At 43.5% G+C, this 14,834-nt stretch overlaps 1 protein-coding gene across 2 annotated transcripts in view; it reads right to left on the minus strand.

The window, feature by feature from the left end:
• The window catches only part of LOC306763475 (mitogen-activated protein kinase kinase kinase kinase 4), a 101,631-nt gene that overhangs the window by 17,705 nt on the left and 69,092 nt on the right, over positions 1-14,834 (minus strand). For both annotated transcript variants that reach the window (XM_079250291.1, XM_079250290.1), the window contains exons 16-24: positions 11,943-12,230; positions 9,626-9,760; positions 9,371-9,508; positions 6,893-6,963; positions 5,901-5,980; positions 4,529-4,599; positions 3,858-3,952; positions 3,452-3,536; positions 3,215-3,379 (exon numbers count right to left, since the gene is read on the minus strand). In XM_079250291.1, coding sequence (XP_079106417.1) covers positions 3,215-3,379; positions 3,452-3,536; positions 3,858-3,952; positions 4,529-4,599; positions 5,901-5,980; positions 6,893-6,963; positions 9,371-9,508; positions 9,626-9,760; positions 11,943-12,230 — 1,128 coding nt within the window. The remainder of the gene's footprint in view (positions 1-3,214; positions 3,380-3,451; positions 3,537-3,857; positions 3,953-4,528; positions 4,600-5,900; positions 5,981-6,892; positions 6,964-9,370; positions 9,509-9,625; positions 9,761-11,942; positions 12,231-14,834) is intronic.

Below are 14,834 nucleotides of genomic sequence, written 5' to 3' on the forward strand. Positions count from 1 at the left end.
TTCGACCATCACACGGACATTCTAAGTTTTATAACTAGGATAAATATGATGTGAGAGTAAACACCTGGATGCCAGTTGCACATGATTTCTAAACCACTTCTGACATTGTTAAAATATTTTAGTCTCATTAATTTATCATGTTACTTTAAGTATTTATTATTGTTATTAATTGATTTAATTGTTTTTTATTTATTTATTTTTTTCTGTTTGTAATTTTTTTGTTTTTTACAACTGTGACTAAATAAAAAGCATGATGTAGTTAACCTCAACATGAGGCCGTTTGTTTGGCCAAACAAACCCAAAATAAGTCAAATATATCTCCACATCTGCAAGAACCATGTTTGTATTGTTGGTCTCTGCAGAAAGCCGAGACGTGTGAGATTACTGCAGACGTGTCAGAACCAACATGTGTGCTACTGTGTCAGAGTAACTTCACTTGGAACACAGTAGAACGTGTTCATGTTATTTCTAACATAAGAAAACCACATTACTATCAATAGAAACCAGAATATACCAACTCATCTACAAATAAGTTAAGTAATCCTATTATTGAGTAAAGTAATCCTAGGAAAGAGTAAACTAATCTTAGAATTAGTAAAGTAATCCTAGGAATGAGTACAGTAATTTTAGGAATGAGTAAAGTAATCCTAGAATGAGTAAAGTAATCCTATGAGTAAAGTAATCCTAGAATGATTAAAGTAATTTTAGGAATGAGTAGAGTAATCCTAGAATGAGTAATGTAATCCTATGAATGAGTAAAGTAATCCTAGAATGAGTAAAGTAATCCTAGGAATGAGTAAAGTAATCCTAGAATGAGTAATGTAATCCTAGAATGAGTAAGGTAATCCTAGGAATGAGTAATGTAATCCTAGAATGAGTAATGTAATCCTAGGAATGAGTAAAGTAATCTTAGAATTAGTAAAGTAATCCTAGAATGAGTAAGGTAATCCTAGAATAAGTAATCCTAGGAATGAGTAAAGTAATCCTAGAATGAGTAATGTAATCCTAGGAATGAGTAAAATAATCCTAGAATGAGTAATGTAATCCTAGGAATGAGTAAAGTAATCCTAGAATGAGTAAAGTAATCCTAGGAATGAGTAAAGTAATCCTAGAATGAGTAATGTAATCCTAGAATGAGTAAGGTAATCCTAGGAATGAGTAAAGTAATCCTAGAATGAGTAATGTAATCCTAGAATGAGTAATGCAATCCTAGAATGAGTAAAGTAATCCTATGAGTAAAGTAATCCTAGAATGATTAAAGTAATTTTAGGAATGAGTAGAGTAATCCTAGAATGAGTAATGTAATCCTATGAATGAGTAAAGTAATCTTAGAATTAGTAAAGTAATCCTAGAATGAGTAAGGTAATCCTAGGAATGAGTAAAGTAATCCTAGAATGAGTAAAGTAATCCTAGCAATGAGTAAAGTAATCCTAGAATGAGTAATGTAATCCTAGAATGAGTAAGGTAATCCTAGGAATGAGTAAAGTAATCCTAGAATGAGTAATGTAATCCTAGGAATGAGTGAAGTAATCTTATAATTAGTAAAGTAATCCTAGAATGAGTAAGGTAATCTTAGAATGATTAAAGTACTTTTAGGAATAAGTAGAGTAATCCTAGAATGAGTAATGTAATCCTAGGAATGAGTAAAGTAATCTTAGAATTAGTAAAGTAATCCTAGAATGATTAAAGTAATTTTAGGAATGAGTAGAGTAATCCTAGAATGAGTAATGTAATCCTAGGAATGAGTAAAGCAATCTTAGAATGAGTAAAGTAATCCTAGAATGAGTAATGTAATCCTAGGAATGAGTAAAGTAATCCTAGAATGAGTAATGTAATCCTAGGAATGAGTAAAGTAATCCTAGAATGAGTAAAGTAATCCTAGGAATGAGTAAAGTAATCCTAGAATGAGTAATGTAATCCTAGAATGAGTAAAGTAATCCTAGGAATGAGTAAAGTAATCCTAGAATGAGTAATGTAATCCTAGGAATGAGTAAAGTAATCTTAGAATTAGTAAAGTAATCCTATGAATGAGTAAAGTAATCCTAGAATGAGTAATGTAATCCTAGGAATGAGTAAAGTAATCCTAGAATGAGTAAAGTAATCCTAGAATGAGTAAAGTAATCCTAGAATGAGTAATGCAATCCTAGAATGAGTAAGGTAATCCTAGGAATGAGTAAAGTAATCCTAGAATGAGTAATGTAATCCTAGAATGAGTAAAGTAATCCTAGAATGAGTAATGTAATCCTAGGAATGAGTAAAGTAATCCTAGAATGAGTAATGTAATCCTAGAATGAGTAATGTAATCCTAGGAATGAGTAAAGTAATCCTAGAATGAGTAAAGTAATCCTAGGAATGAGTAAAGTAATCCTAGAATGAGTAATGTAATCCTAGAATGAGTAAGGTAATCCTAGGAATGAGTAAAGTAATCCTAGAATGAGTAATGTAATCCTAGGAATGAGTAAAGTAATCTTAGAATTAGTAAAGTAATCCTAGAATGAGTAAGGTAATCCTAGAATGAGTAAAGTAATCCTAGGAATGAGTAAAGTAATCCAAGAATGAGTAATGTAATCCTAGGAATGAGTAAAGTAATCCTAGAATGAGTAATGTAATCCTAGGAATGAGTAAAGTAATCCTAGAATGAGTAAAGTAATCCTAGGAATGAGTAAAGTAATCCTAGAATGAGTAATGTAATCCTAGAATGAGTAAGGTAATCCTAGGAATGAGTAAAGTAATCCTAGAATGAGTAAAGTAATCCTAGAATGAGTAAAGTAATCCTAGGAATAAGTAAAGTAACCCTAGAATGAGTAATGTAATCCTAGAATGAGTAATGTAATCCTAGGAATGAGTAAAGTAATCCTAGAATGAGTAAAGTAATCCTAGGAATGAGTAAAGTAATCCTAGAATGAGTAATGTAATCCTAGGAATGAGTAAAGTAATCCTAGAATGAGTAAGGTAATCCTAGGAATGAGTAAAGTAATCCTAGAATGAGTAATGTAATCCTAGAATGAGTAAGGTAATCCTAGGAATGAGTAATGTAATCCTAGAATGAGTAATGTAATCCTAGAATGAGTAAGGTAATCCTAGGAATGAGTAAAGTAATCCTAGATGAGTAATGTAATCATAGGAATGAGTAAAGTAATCCTAGAATGAGTAATCTTAGAATGATCTCCATGGAAACCAGCAGGATCTTCAGAGTCATTAGAACTGAGCTCACATGCAGGTCCTGAAGTGTTGGGGACCCGGGAGCCGTGGGCGACATGGAGTAGCTGAGTTCCCGTGTTCGCTGCTGGCTGGCGGCGCTGTGTGTGGGGCTGGAGGAGGAGATCTTCTGCAGGAGGTCTGGCAGCAGGTACGTCTCGTCTGAACCCAGCTGAGATATCTGCAGCGATCAGAAACAGTTGTAGTGTGGTTTGGGGGTGGCGGCCCGCTGTCATGTCTGCGTGGAAGGCACCTGGTTGAGATTGTGGTGGGGCCGCAGGACGATGCCGTCAGGTATTCCTCGGAAGTGCTTCCCTTTTCCGTTCGACAGGTCAGACCTGGAAGAGTCAGATTTTAGACTGCAGGGTGAACAGTTCAACACATCCAGCAGACTGGAGGAGATAAAAACGCTGCAGATGAACAGAGACGGCGGGGAACGCGTCAGGCTGTTAACAGGAACACATCCCAGTGACCACGCTAACCTTTCACCCACTTTGTTGCTTCAGATTCTCATTATTTCTGCCACAACTTGACCTTTCAGATTCTAAGTCATATTTCCTAACAGCGGTTTGGAAACACCCAATGACTTTCTCAACTCCTCCAGCTTCCGCTTGTTTCTGGAACACCAACTCTGATCATCATCAGCATGAAAAGCTCACCTGCTTCTTTCTTCATCGTCGCTGCTTTCGACCTCATCACTGGACGAGGAATATTCTGTGGCCTTATGGCGCCGAACCGCTGCAGGTTTCAGTCCCTGTGAGGAGTGGGATGAAGGGGAGGTGAAGCTGGTGACGAAGATTAACTACAGACTGGATCCAGTAAAACTAAGATGTCAGACTCTAACATATAGATAGATAGATAGATAGATAGATAGATAGATAGATAGATAGATAGATAGATAGATAGATAGACATAGAGATAGATAGATAGATAAATAGATAGACATAGAGATAGATAGATAGATAGACAGACAGACAGACAGACAGACAGACAGACAGACAGACAGACAGACAGACAGACAGACAGATAGATAGATAGATAGATAGATAGATAGATGGATAGATAGATAGATAGATAGATAGATAGACATCCAAACACATAGATTTACTCTAACCCTATCCATGTATTGTTTATATAGCAAACAAACAAAACGGTACAAAATTAAAAATATCAAATAATTAAGTAGAAAGTAGATATGTACATATATAGATATGTACAATATCAGTAAAAATAACCTGGAATGTAGTACGTACAGTGCTATATGAAACATACATGAACATGTATTGATTAAATCAGACTAAACTCATATGGAAGGAAAACAGAACAATACTTGTGTGTTTTCTGCCGTCTTCTGATGCATCAGGCGGGGCTGCAGGAGAGGACTGTCCAGCCTGAAGTAGCCTGAAATAAACACGCCATGTTACTGCTACTTCTGCATGAGGCTGATAAGAACCATAAATCCATCTTGCGGGTTTTCTATGTTTCCCTGCTCCAACACACCACAGCTTTAAGTAGAACATTTACACTGAAGACAGACCCTGAATGAAGATGTTTCAGCGGTTATAAAGTCATAAATCTGAACATGAACCAGTTCCAAAAAGCTGGGACATTTTTCTAGATGTAAATGAAAACAGAACGATCAATGCAAAACAGAAAACATGAAGCAGAACGCATCATAACTAATGACTGGAAACTTACCAAGCCTCTCTATTGCTCATTATTTTCCTTTTTAGGGTGAAAATATTGATCAGCTCATTTGGAATTATACGTCAACGTGTCTGAGGAAACAGAAGCTGGAGCAACTTGTTGCAGCTAATCAGGATCTCTTCCAACAGGCCTGCAACGGAGCACGTTAGGAGGCTTCCACACCAGGATAGTCTGGCCGGGGGACTCAGTCCAACTGGGCGGACTTCCAAATGTTTTCACACCATTCTTTGGCTTGTTTTGTGTTCAAACCAGTTGGAGCAAAGGAAACCGGTTGGAGCAAAGCAAACCGGGTGGAGTAAAGCAAACCGGTTGGAGCAAAGCAAACCAGTTGGAGCAAAGCAAACCGGTTGGAGCAAAGCAAACCAGTTGGAGCAAAGCAAACCAGTTGGAGCAAAGCAAACCGGCTGGAGCAAAGCAAACCGGTTGGAGCAAAGCAAACCGGCTGGAGCAAAGCAAACCGGCTGGAGCATAGCAAACCAGTTGGAGCAAAGCAAACCGGCTGGAGCAAAGCAAACCGGTTGGAGCAAAGCAAACCGGCTGGAGCAAAGCAAACCAGTTGGAGCAAAGCAAACCGGCTGGAGCAAAGCAAACCGGTTGGAGCAAAGCAAACCGGTTGGAGCAAAGCAAACCGGTTGGAGCAAAGCACACCAGTTGGAGCAAAGCAAACCGGTTGGAGCAAAGCAAACCAGTTGGAGCAAAGCAAACCAGTTGGAGCAAAGCAAACCGGTTGGAGTACAACATGTCAGAAACATGTCATCAAACACATCTGTGCTGGCTTGACTAGTGTGGTATCAGTTGTGGTATCGGTACACTTTTATTAACACCAAGTACGAGTACACACACTTGGTATTGAGCCGATACTGATATCGGTATCGGTGCATCCTTAGTTTAAAGAGGAGTGTAACTGCTGATCAGCGTATGAACCACTTGTGTTTTCCCATCATAACCATGAAGGAAGCCAAACAGAAGCAACATCCTGTTCAGTTTGCACAGACCTGGGTGGTTGCTGCTCATCGAAGATTCTCCTTGAGACGGAGATCTTCCACTCTTATCCACTGCAGACGCCGGGCTGCCGCTGGATGGACAAAAACCCACAAGCGTTTCAAAATAACAATAAACACAAAGACAAGGGAGAAATAGGAGAGAAAAATTACATCAATCTTTTCCACTGTCACTGAAACAATCCATCTTTCCCCCCTAAACATCTGCTCGCTGATGCTAAATGGAAATAAAACTATCCCCATGGACCAGACTCGCTCTGGCTGTGCGATAAAAGCCTACACTATTCACAGCAGAAACGCCGCAAATGACTAACAAGCATCCAGTTTATGGGACATGCGGGAGCGTAGGGCGGTAACGGCGTGAAACTATCCACGTGTTCATGCTGCTTCATACGGAACCGGCGCGAGGCTGCTGACAGATGGTCGCGCAGGTCAACACACAACTAACTGGTACAATCCTGCAGAATCCCGTGTTCCCAGTACGGCCTGCAGAGGGCAGACACGCTCAGAATAATACGGTTTCATGACAAGGCTCGGCATTTTCAGGTTGCCATGGTAACTCAGGCTTAAATCATCTGTAAAGAGCAGTTTTCTCTTCCTGGTAAAATCCAGTAAAGTCAGAGTGAAACTTGAGGTAAATGCGGAGATGCAGACGCCTGGCGTGATTACCAAACTCAATAAACTTTATTTGAAGGTCATATTGTTGAAATCGGACAGAAAATAAATAATACGAGTTCTAAAACTTCTGTCCCATCCTGGCTCCATAAAATGAAGAAAAGTTTGAGTTAAACCTGCAGAGACAACGAGTGACGGCTGGTGAAGGTAACCGTAGGAGCGGTGTTATGCTACATGACCAAGTGTTAGCTGCTCAGACTGCTGGGTGTGGATCTTCGCTTGAACAAATCTCAGTTATTCTGCTTCCCGCAGCTCTGCTCTCAGCTTTACATCGACTGGAGTCTCATGTTCGGCGTGTGGCGGTACTGCACCTGGAGGCCGTCCTCTTGTGCCCCATCACCAACTCTCTACAGTAAAACTTAGAAGTGGTGCGTTCAGGGACCTGAAAGACATAAAACAGACTTGCTGAGGACCCATGGCTGGTGGAGAGGGAGCTGATCTGGTGTCTGACAGCTTGTTTCACTTCCTTCAGAGCTCAGAACATTTATCCAGCAGAGCTTCGGGCGATCACAGAAAGTTGTAAAACAGGCTCGTAAGGTGCAACAGCATCTTTTATAACCCGCCGGGAGGGGTTCATTACCCCCACTCTAATAAAGCAGCTGCTTTGCTGTGTGTGAGCTTTTCACCGCTGCTCCTCTACATGCATGAGAAGGACCAGGACGTGTGCACAACCCTGTTGGATGAGACTTACTGAGCGTTGTTCCCTTTCAGCCTGGCTCCGAGCCGCCAGCCGGCAACCTTGTGACCGCGCACATCCTGCATCACATGACACAGTCACAGAGAGGAAGACACGCCCGGCGGAGCAGGAAGAGAGCTGTGGGAATACCCATCATCCCTCTGACCAGTTGCCCACATCCTGCATCTTCCTCGGTGTGGCTGCTGCTGAAGCTCAGAGCAGGATTACAGACCTTTTAGGGAGGATTTGTAAAAAGATTTTCTCCACAGCAGCATGAAACTATTCAGCTGCTAAATTGTTTGAAGTCAGGAGAAAAAACTTGATGTGTAAGAGGCGAGCGTTTAGGGTTTCTAGAGCCGTTGTTCCCCTGAAGAAAACATTTTCTCAGCAGCTCCAGACACCAAACTGTAAGAGAGAGTATTGAGTTATTACCCGCTTCATCGACTCCATATGTGCTCCTGTTAGACGCCGGACAGCCTTACTGGGCTCCGCTCGCCTCCCTGCAGTAGTTATTAGTTGTTTTATCGACTCCATATGGAGCTCTGTTGGTAAGTACACCTGCCAGCTTATTCTCTTTGTGAAACACTCAGCTGGGACTGAATGAATAAAGGACTTGTGGGTGTGTGAGTTGTCTTTCTAACAAGCCGTGAGGTGAGCGAGGGACTTAATGGTGACTTCAGACTCGACTCGCGGCCCGTTTCTACCAGGTCTGTGTGTGCGCCATGGTTCTGTTCCCACCTTGGCGGTGTGTCGGGCGCAGAGCGACCACGAGAGCAGTCAGTGTCGCTGCATCAGGAGGAAGTCCCGTTTTTTTCATAGGTATGGCTTAACGACTGACCTGTCTGAATGGGTAGCTGCAGTGAAAAGACGCGTTAAACTCACCGCCTACTATCTATCTATTACTCTCTCAGTCCATTCCTTCTCCTCTCTGCTGCTGTCCATGTGAAAAAGCATCTGAGGTGTCAAACAAAAGTCTGTCGTCTACGATGGGAAACCGCTGACTGACTGAACGACTTCTAACCTGGTGTAAGCGGATAGTTCAGCGATCACATCGCTGCATTGGGGCTATTATTTTGAAATCTACCGGACGTTTTACACTGCTCTAGTGATTTCCTGTCTGGCTCTGTCACAGCTTCTAGGCTTGACGTGTTCTGGAAGCGTGCTCCGTCAAACAGGGTCGCTGTCGGTACCAGATGAGCTCAGCCTGCGCCTGGTGATGACATCACATCACGTTACGCTGCGTTTCCCGAGAATCAGTGTGATTATTCTCCGTCTTCTCCATCTGATCTGCAGGTATTTTCTGGACTGTAGGAGGAAGCTGGAGAACCCGGAGAGAACCCACATGTACACAGGAGGAATGGGGGGGAACCAGTTGGCCTGGTTGCTAGGCGCCATAGCAACATAAACTATAACTTGATGCTACAACAGACTCACCAGAATGAGACATTTACTAACCATTATAATAAACTGCTGGTTAACCATGACCTGCCCAGTTAAGTTAAACTGGGACCAATAAACCATCAGACCCGTCAGAAAGAACCGGCTTCGCGGGTCTGTTTGCTGTTTAAATAAAGTTAGCTATGTTTATTATTTCACATTTATATTTATGTATTAACCTCACATAAAGTTATTTCAACACGTTTTAACTGATTATTAAGACTTTTCTGTCCAACTTCTTCACATAAACATGAAGAGTTCTCACAACTCTCTGGGTCCAGATGGGTTCTGGCTTCACGTGTTCCTCTGCTGGTTTCCTAAATCCAGTAAAGTGAAGAAAAACACTTATTGATCAGCGCTGCTGGACAAAGGGGTTCCAAGCAGACCAGATCACTCGTTCTACCTCTAAGTGACTCGGACCTGCAGACATCTGTGCCTTGAAGTGAAAGAAGGCCGTCCAAACACACACCTACATCCCAACCAACTCGTGCTTTGTGCATGAGGGGAAACACAAGATGCTGAACACGCACACAGCCCGTGTGATGAGGGCCACATCCTGTGACTGGCATGACAACTTCCTGGTCCGATGGCAGCCAGAACAACAAACCGCACAGCTGCTGAGTTCATGCCTCGCTGATGTCGGCGCGGAAACCTTTCTGAGACGGATGATACTCACTTTAGGTGGCGTCTCGGCTGAGTCCCAGAAGACGCTGTCGGTTGGGGACTGAGGGGAAAACGGGGACAACGGGGACAGGACCATGTCCGACATGGAGCTGCTGTGGGGGGCGTCTCTGCTGGAGCGGAGATTGGCATTCTGCTGGGAAGGAGAAGAAAACGTCGTCTATGGCGATGTGGAACAGATGAACAGCCTCTATGCTGGCTAGTTGCGCTGTGTGTGTGTGTGTGTGTGATGTGGCGCAGGTGTGTTTACCTGGTTGAAGTGAGCTCTCTGCATGGCCGGCGTACAGGGACTGGAGCTGCTTCCAGAGCCCAGCCTGGCGTGCATCTGGCTGGGCAGACCAGCAGCCAGAAGCGCCCGGGATAAGTTGGATTCCTGGAGCTCCATCTGAGATACACACACTCCGTAAGACTGACCGATTCATGTGTGTGTGTGCATTTAGACACATAAAACGTCTATTCATGCATGTAACTGAACCACTTGACATTTCTGCAGGAACACTCAAAGCGTCCCACCGGTGGGTGATCTACTGGACAGCAGAAGTTTTGTTACGTCTAGAATAAAGGCAATAAAATCAGTGTTGTTACAGAAACGTGTTGGAAAAAAGTCGACCCAGACGTGCAGATGATGTCTCTGGAACAGAACTCCACACAGTTGTGTGGGAATATCATAGACTGTAAACAGATGGGCGGAGCCTCTGTGACCTGCAGGTTTCTAAGGAGATGAAACTCAGTGGGCGGTCCCACCACCGCCATATTGGCAACATCACAAGCATCATCACTCTGGGACACAAAAATGGGCAAAGAGGAAGAGTTGAGGGGGGGCTGTGAGCGAGGCGGTGGATAATTGACCCGCATTAAACTCCGAGCTGCCTGTAGCTAAGAGCTAATGGGAGCTAACTAGCTAACAAGGGAAGGCAGGTCAAGCTAAGGCACAACTTTTGATGGCTAAAAACTGGTGCCCCGCCTGTCAATCTAAAGAACAAGCCCCCATTTATGACAGTTTACGAGATTAAATGAAATCCAAATGGAGAAGTTATAAAAAAAAAAAGAAATCCCCCCCCCCCCCCCCAGTTGTCATGAAGGTAAACCTGACCTATTAAACCTAAAATGGTTTCTGTACCAGACTGTAAACATGTTTATCAATGTGAATGCCCATAGAATGAATGAATTCCTAGATGCAAGTATGAGTCCTAGTGGTGTACTGAGTAGTCAGTGTGCTTCAATACAGGAGGTTATGGGTTCAAATCCCAATGTGGGCCAGTTAGAAAAAATGTTAGATGAGAATTTTTTTTTCAGTTTCGTACACTTATGGAATTTTATTTCAATCATTCAGCATAGTTCAATAAATGGGCATTCACAGTTGCTATTATTTCAGTAATAGCTGGTTCTAGTTTCTATTGTGAACATGTTTATTTCTACTGTAAACATGTTTATTTCTGCTGTAAACATGTTTATTTCAGCTGTAAACGTGTTTATTTCTACTGTAAACATGTTTATTCCTGCTGTAAACATGTTTATTTCTACTGTAAACATGTTTATTTTTGCTGTAAACATGTTTATTCCTGCTGTGAAGTTGGTCTTTTTAACATGGGAGTCTATGGGGATTTACTGTTTTGCAGCCCCTAGTGGATGAAGGGGGAACTGCAGTTTTATGTACTTCTGCATAAGCTTTACTTGGAAGTTGCTGATTGGTTAAAACCTCGTGTCAGTATGGGTCAACACAGAAAGTGTAGACCGGATAATATGCGATGAGTCAGAATTGTTGTAATGCAAACTGTTTCCAGCAGGGGGCAGAAGATACGTTTCAGATCGTGTTGAGCAAAGTTTTTACCGTAGAGTGATGCAGTAAGTATCAGAAAATTTATCAGATATCAGATACATGACACAATAAAGGGTTTAAGCCAGATGCAAATTATATAATCTAAATTAAATATATTGCGTCCACATTTAAATCTATTTGCTGTTTAAATAATTTGGAAACTTTTGTGTAAACTAGATAAATACTGGAAATATTTAGATGTTTTGCTTTGACAGTAAAAACTACACAAGTTGTTTAAAGCTTTCATTTTTCAGTCTGGAAAATTCAATTGTCTTATTTTCCTTCTAATTCTCATGATGATGGAAAAGACGATTGCAAGTATGTAAAAGTGACATTTATAAAACTGTGACATGGAGTCACAGCAATTTTAGGTCCTGGAGATCTACTATCCGACATCTGCATGCCATGTTGCTCTGCAGAAGCCTGAAACCAGACGTTAACCTGATTCAGGAGCCGGGTTGCATCTAAAAGCTGCAGGACAGAAGATCTGCAGGACCAGACCGAGTCACCGCTGCATTAAACTCAGTGCTGGAGGGGTGTTTACAAAGGCCAGAACCAGAGTCGGACTCTGTAAAAACCTCGGCGGTTTGAGCGACCAGGCAGATGCGATCTGGCAAACAACTGGACTAAAAAATGGAAAATAGAGGAAGAAATAAAAGAGGTGAACGTAACGAAAGTAACAACGGTGGAAGAGACAGAAAGCTGTGGGATGCAGAGGTGTGAGAAGGCTCCAGGCTGCAGAGTTTACCGCTGTGCGCTGGCCGTTTGCAGGGCGGCTGGGCGAAGCAGCAGAAGCAGCAGCAGCAGCTTTGTTCCCACCGATGGCTGCTGCCACAGGTGTTTCTCTCTGCTGCTGCTTCTCTCTGTGTCGGTGGTCGTGCTGCAGAGACAGGAGCTGGGTTTGGTCTTTGGGGAGGGTGCGGTGGGACCTCCTGCCCGCTGAGGGCCGCTGGTGCTGGGCCAGCGGTTGAGGCTTAGCTTGCGGCTGGGAACGCTGGGCCTTATGCTGAAGCAGATGGCTGGAAGCTGCAGCTCTCTAAGTGGCAAACATGAAAAGCTCACAAACAAACTGACCAAACCAACAAGCGTGTTCATGAGAGACGATGTGTACGCTGTGTGTGAGCTGAACTCAATACAACTTGTTTTTACGTAGACGCATCTTTGTGCAATAATACGGTTACATGTTGCAGAAAGAACATGACCAGCCACTTTATCAGCTCCACCTGTTCACCTGTCTGAGTGTTTCCATTATAAAAAGGACCCTTATGACTGAACGGCAGCAGTCCCTTCAGTTAGACGTCCATAGAAGAACTGAACAGTTTGGGCTCAACTCCTGGTGTCAAAGAAACAAAACAAAAGCAAGCATGGAAGATAAGCAGCCTGCTGGAGTTCAGCTGTTTCGCTTCACACTGAAAAGATGACAAGGAAGTAATATCTGTCCTTTAGCTGTGTCACGTTAGTCGTAGTCACACCGCGCCGTGCATTTGGGATATAAACTCCAATTTGTGATGGAAATGCTGGAATGATCCAGTCCAGTTCTGTCCCACTTTGGTCCCCTTGGTACCAACATGACATGGTTGAACCTCCACAGCCTACCTGAGTCCTGCTGCTGACCATGTCCATCCCTTTATGAACACAGTGTAGCATCTTCTGATGGAAACTTCCAGCAGGATGATGCACCATGTCACAAAGCTCACATCATCTCCACCATGACGATGAGTTCACTGTCCTCCAACGGCCTCCACAGTCACCAGATCTACATCCAGCAGAGCAGCTTTGGGATGAGGTGGAACGGGAGATTCTCATGGTGATGAGGTGGAACGGGAGATTCTCATCATGATGTGGTGGAACGGGAGATTCTCATGGTGATGAGGTGGAACGGGAGATTCTCATCATGATGTGGTGGAACGGGAGATTCTCATCATGATGAGGTGGAACGGGAGATTCTCATGGTGATGAGGTGGAACAGGAAATTCTCATCACGATGAGGTGGAACGGGAGATTCTCATCATGATGAGGTGGAACGGGAGATTCTCATCATGATGAGGTGGAACGGGAGATTCTCATGGTGATGAGGTGGAACGGGAGATTCTCATGGTGATGAGGTGGAACGGGAGATTCTCATGGTGATGAGGTGGAACGGGAGATTCTCATCATGATGAGGTGGAACTGGAGATTCTCATCATGATGAGGTGGAACAGGAAATTCTCATCATGATGTGGTGGAACGGGAGATTCTCATCATGATGTGGTGGAACGGGAGATTCTCATGGTGATGAGGTGGAACGGGAGATTCTCATCATGATGAGGTGGAACGGGAGATTCTCATCATGATGTGGTGGAACGGGAGATTCTCATGGTGATGAGGTGGAACGGGAGATTCTCATGGTGATGAGGTGGAACGGGAGTTTCTCATCATGATGTGGTGGAACGGGAAATTCTCATGGTGATGAGGTGGAACGGGAGATTCTCATGGTGATGAGGTGGAACGGGAGATTCTCATCATGATGTGGTGGAACGGGAAATTCTCATGGTGATGAGGTGGAACGGGAGATTCTCATCATGATGAGGTGGAACGGGAGATTCTCATCATGATGTGGTGGAACAGGAGATTCTCATGGTGATGAGGTGGAACGGGAGATTCTCATCATGATGTGGTGGAACAGGAGATTCTCATGGTGATGAGGTGGAACGGGAGATTCTCATGGTGATGAGGTGGAACGGGAGTTTCTCATCATGATGTGGTGGAACGGGAAATTCTCATGGTGATGAGGTGGAACGGGAGATTCTCATCATGATGAGGTGGAACGGGAGATTCTCATCATGATGTGGTGGAACAGGAGATTCTCATGGTGATGAGGTGGAACGGGAGATTCTCATGGTGATGAGGTGGAACGGGAGTTTCTCATCATGATAAGGTGGAACGGGAGTTTCTCATCGTGATGAGGTGGAACGGGAGATTCTCATCATGATGTGGTGGAACGGGAGATTCTCATGGTGATGTGGTGGAACGGGAGATTCTCATCATGATGTGGTGGAACGGGAGATTCTCATCATGATGTGGTGGAACAGGAGATTCTCATGGTGATGAGGTGGAACGGGAGATTCTCATGGTGATGAGGTGTAACGGGAGTTTCTCATCATGATAAGGTGGAACGGGAGTTTCTCATCATGATGTGGTGGAACGGGAGATTCTCATGCTGATGTGGTGGAACGGGAGATTCTCATCATGATGTGGTGGAACGGGAGATTCTCACGGTGATGTGGTGGAACGGGAGATTCTCATCATGATGTGGTGGAACGGGAGATTCTCATGGTGATGAGGAGGAACGGGAGATTCTCATCATGATTCGGTGGAACGGGAGATTCTCATCATGATGAGGGGGAACGGGAGATTCTCATGGTGATGAGGTGGAACGGGAGATTCTCATCATGATGAGGAGGAACGGGAGATTCTCATCATGATGAGGGGGAACGGGAGTTTCTCATCATGATGTGGTGGAACGGGAGATTCTCATGGTGATGTGGTGGAACGGGAGATTCTCATCATGATGTGGTGGAACGGGAGATTCTCATGGTGATGTGGTGGAACGGGAGATTCTCATCATGATGTGGTGGAACGGGAGATTCTCATGGTGATG

This window comes from Telmatherina bonti (genome assembly GCF_933228915.1).
Source record: "Telmatherina bonti genome assembly, chromosome: 12".
Lineage (NCBI taxonomy): Eukaryota > Metazoa > Chordata > Actinopteri > Atheriniformes > Telmatherinidae > Telmatherina > Telmatherina bonti.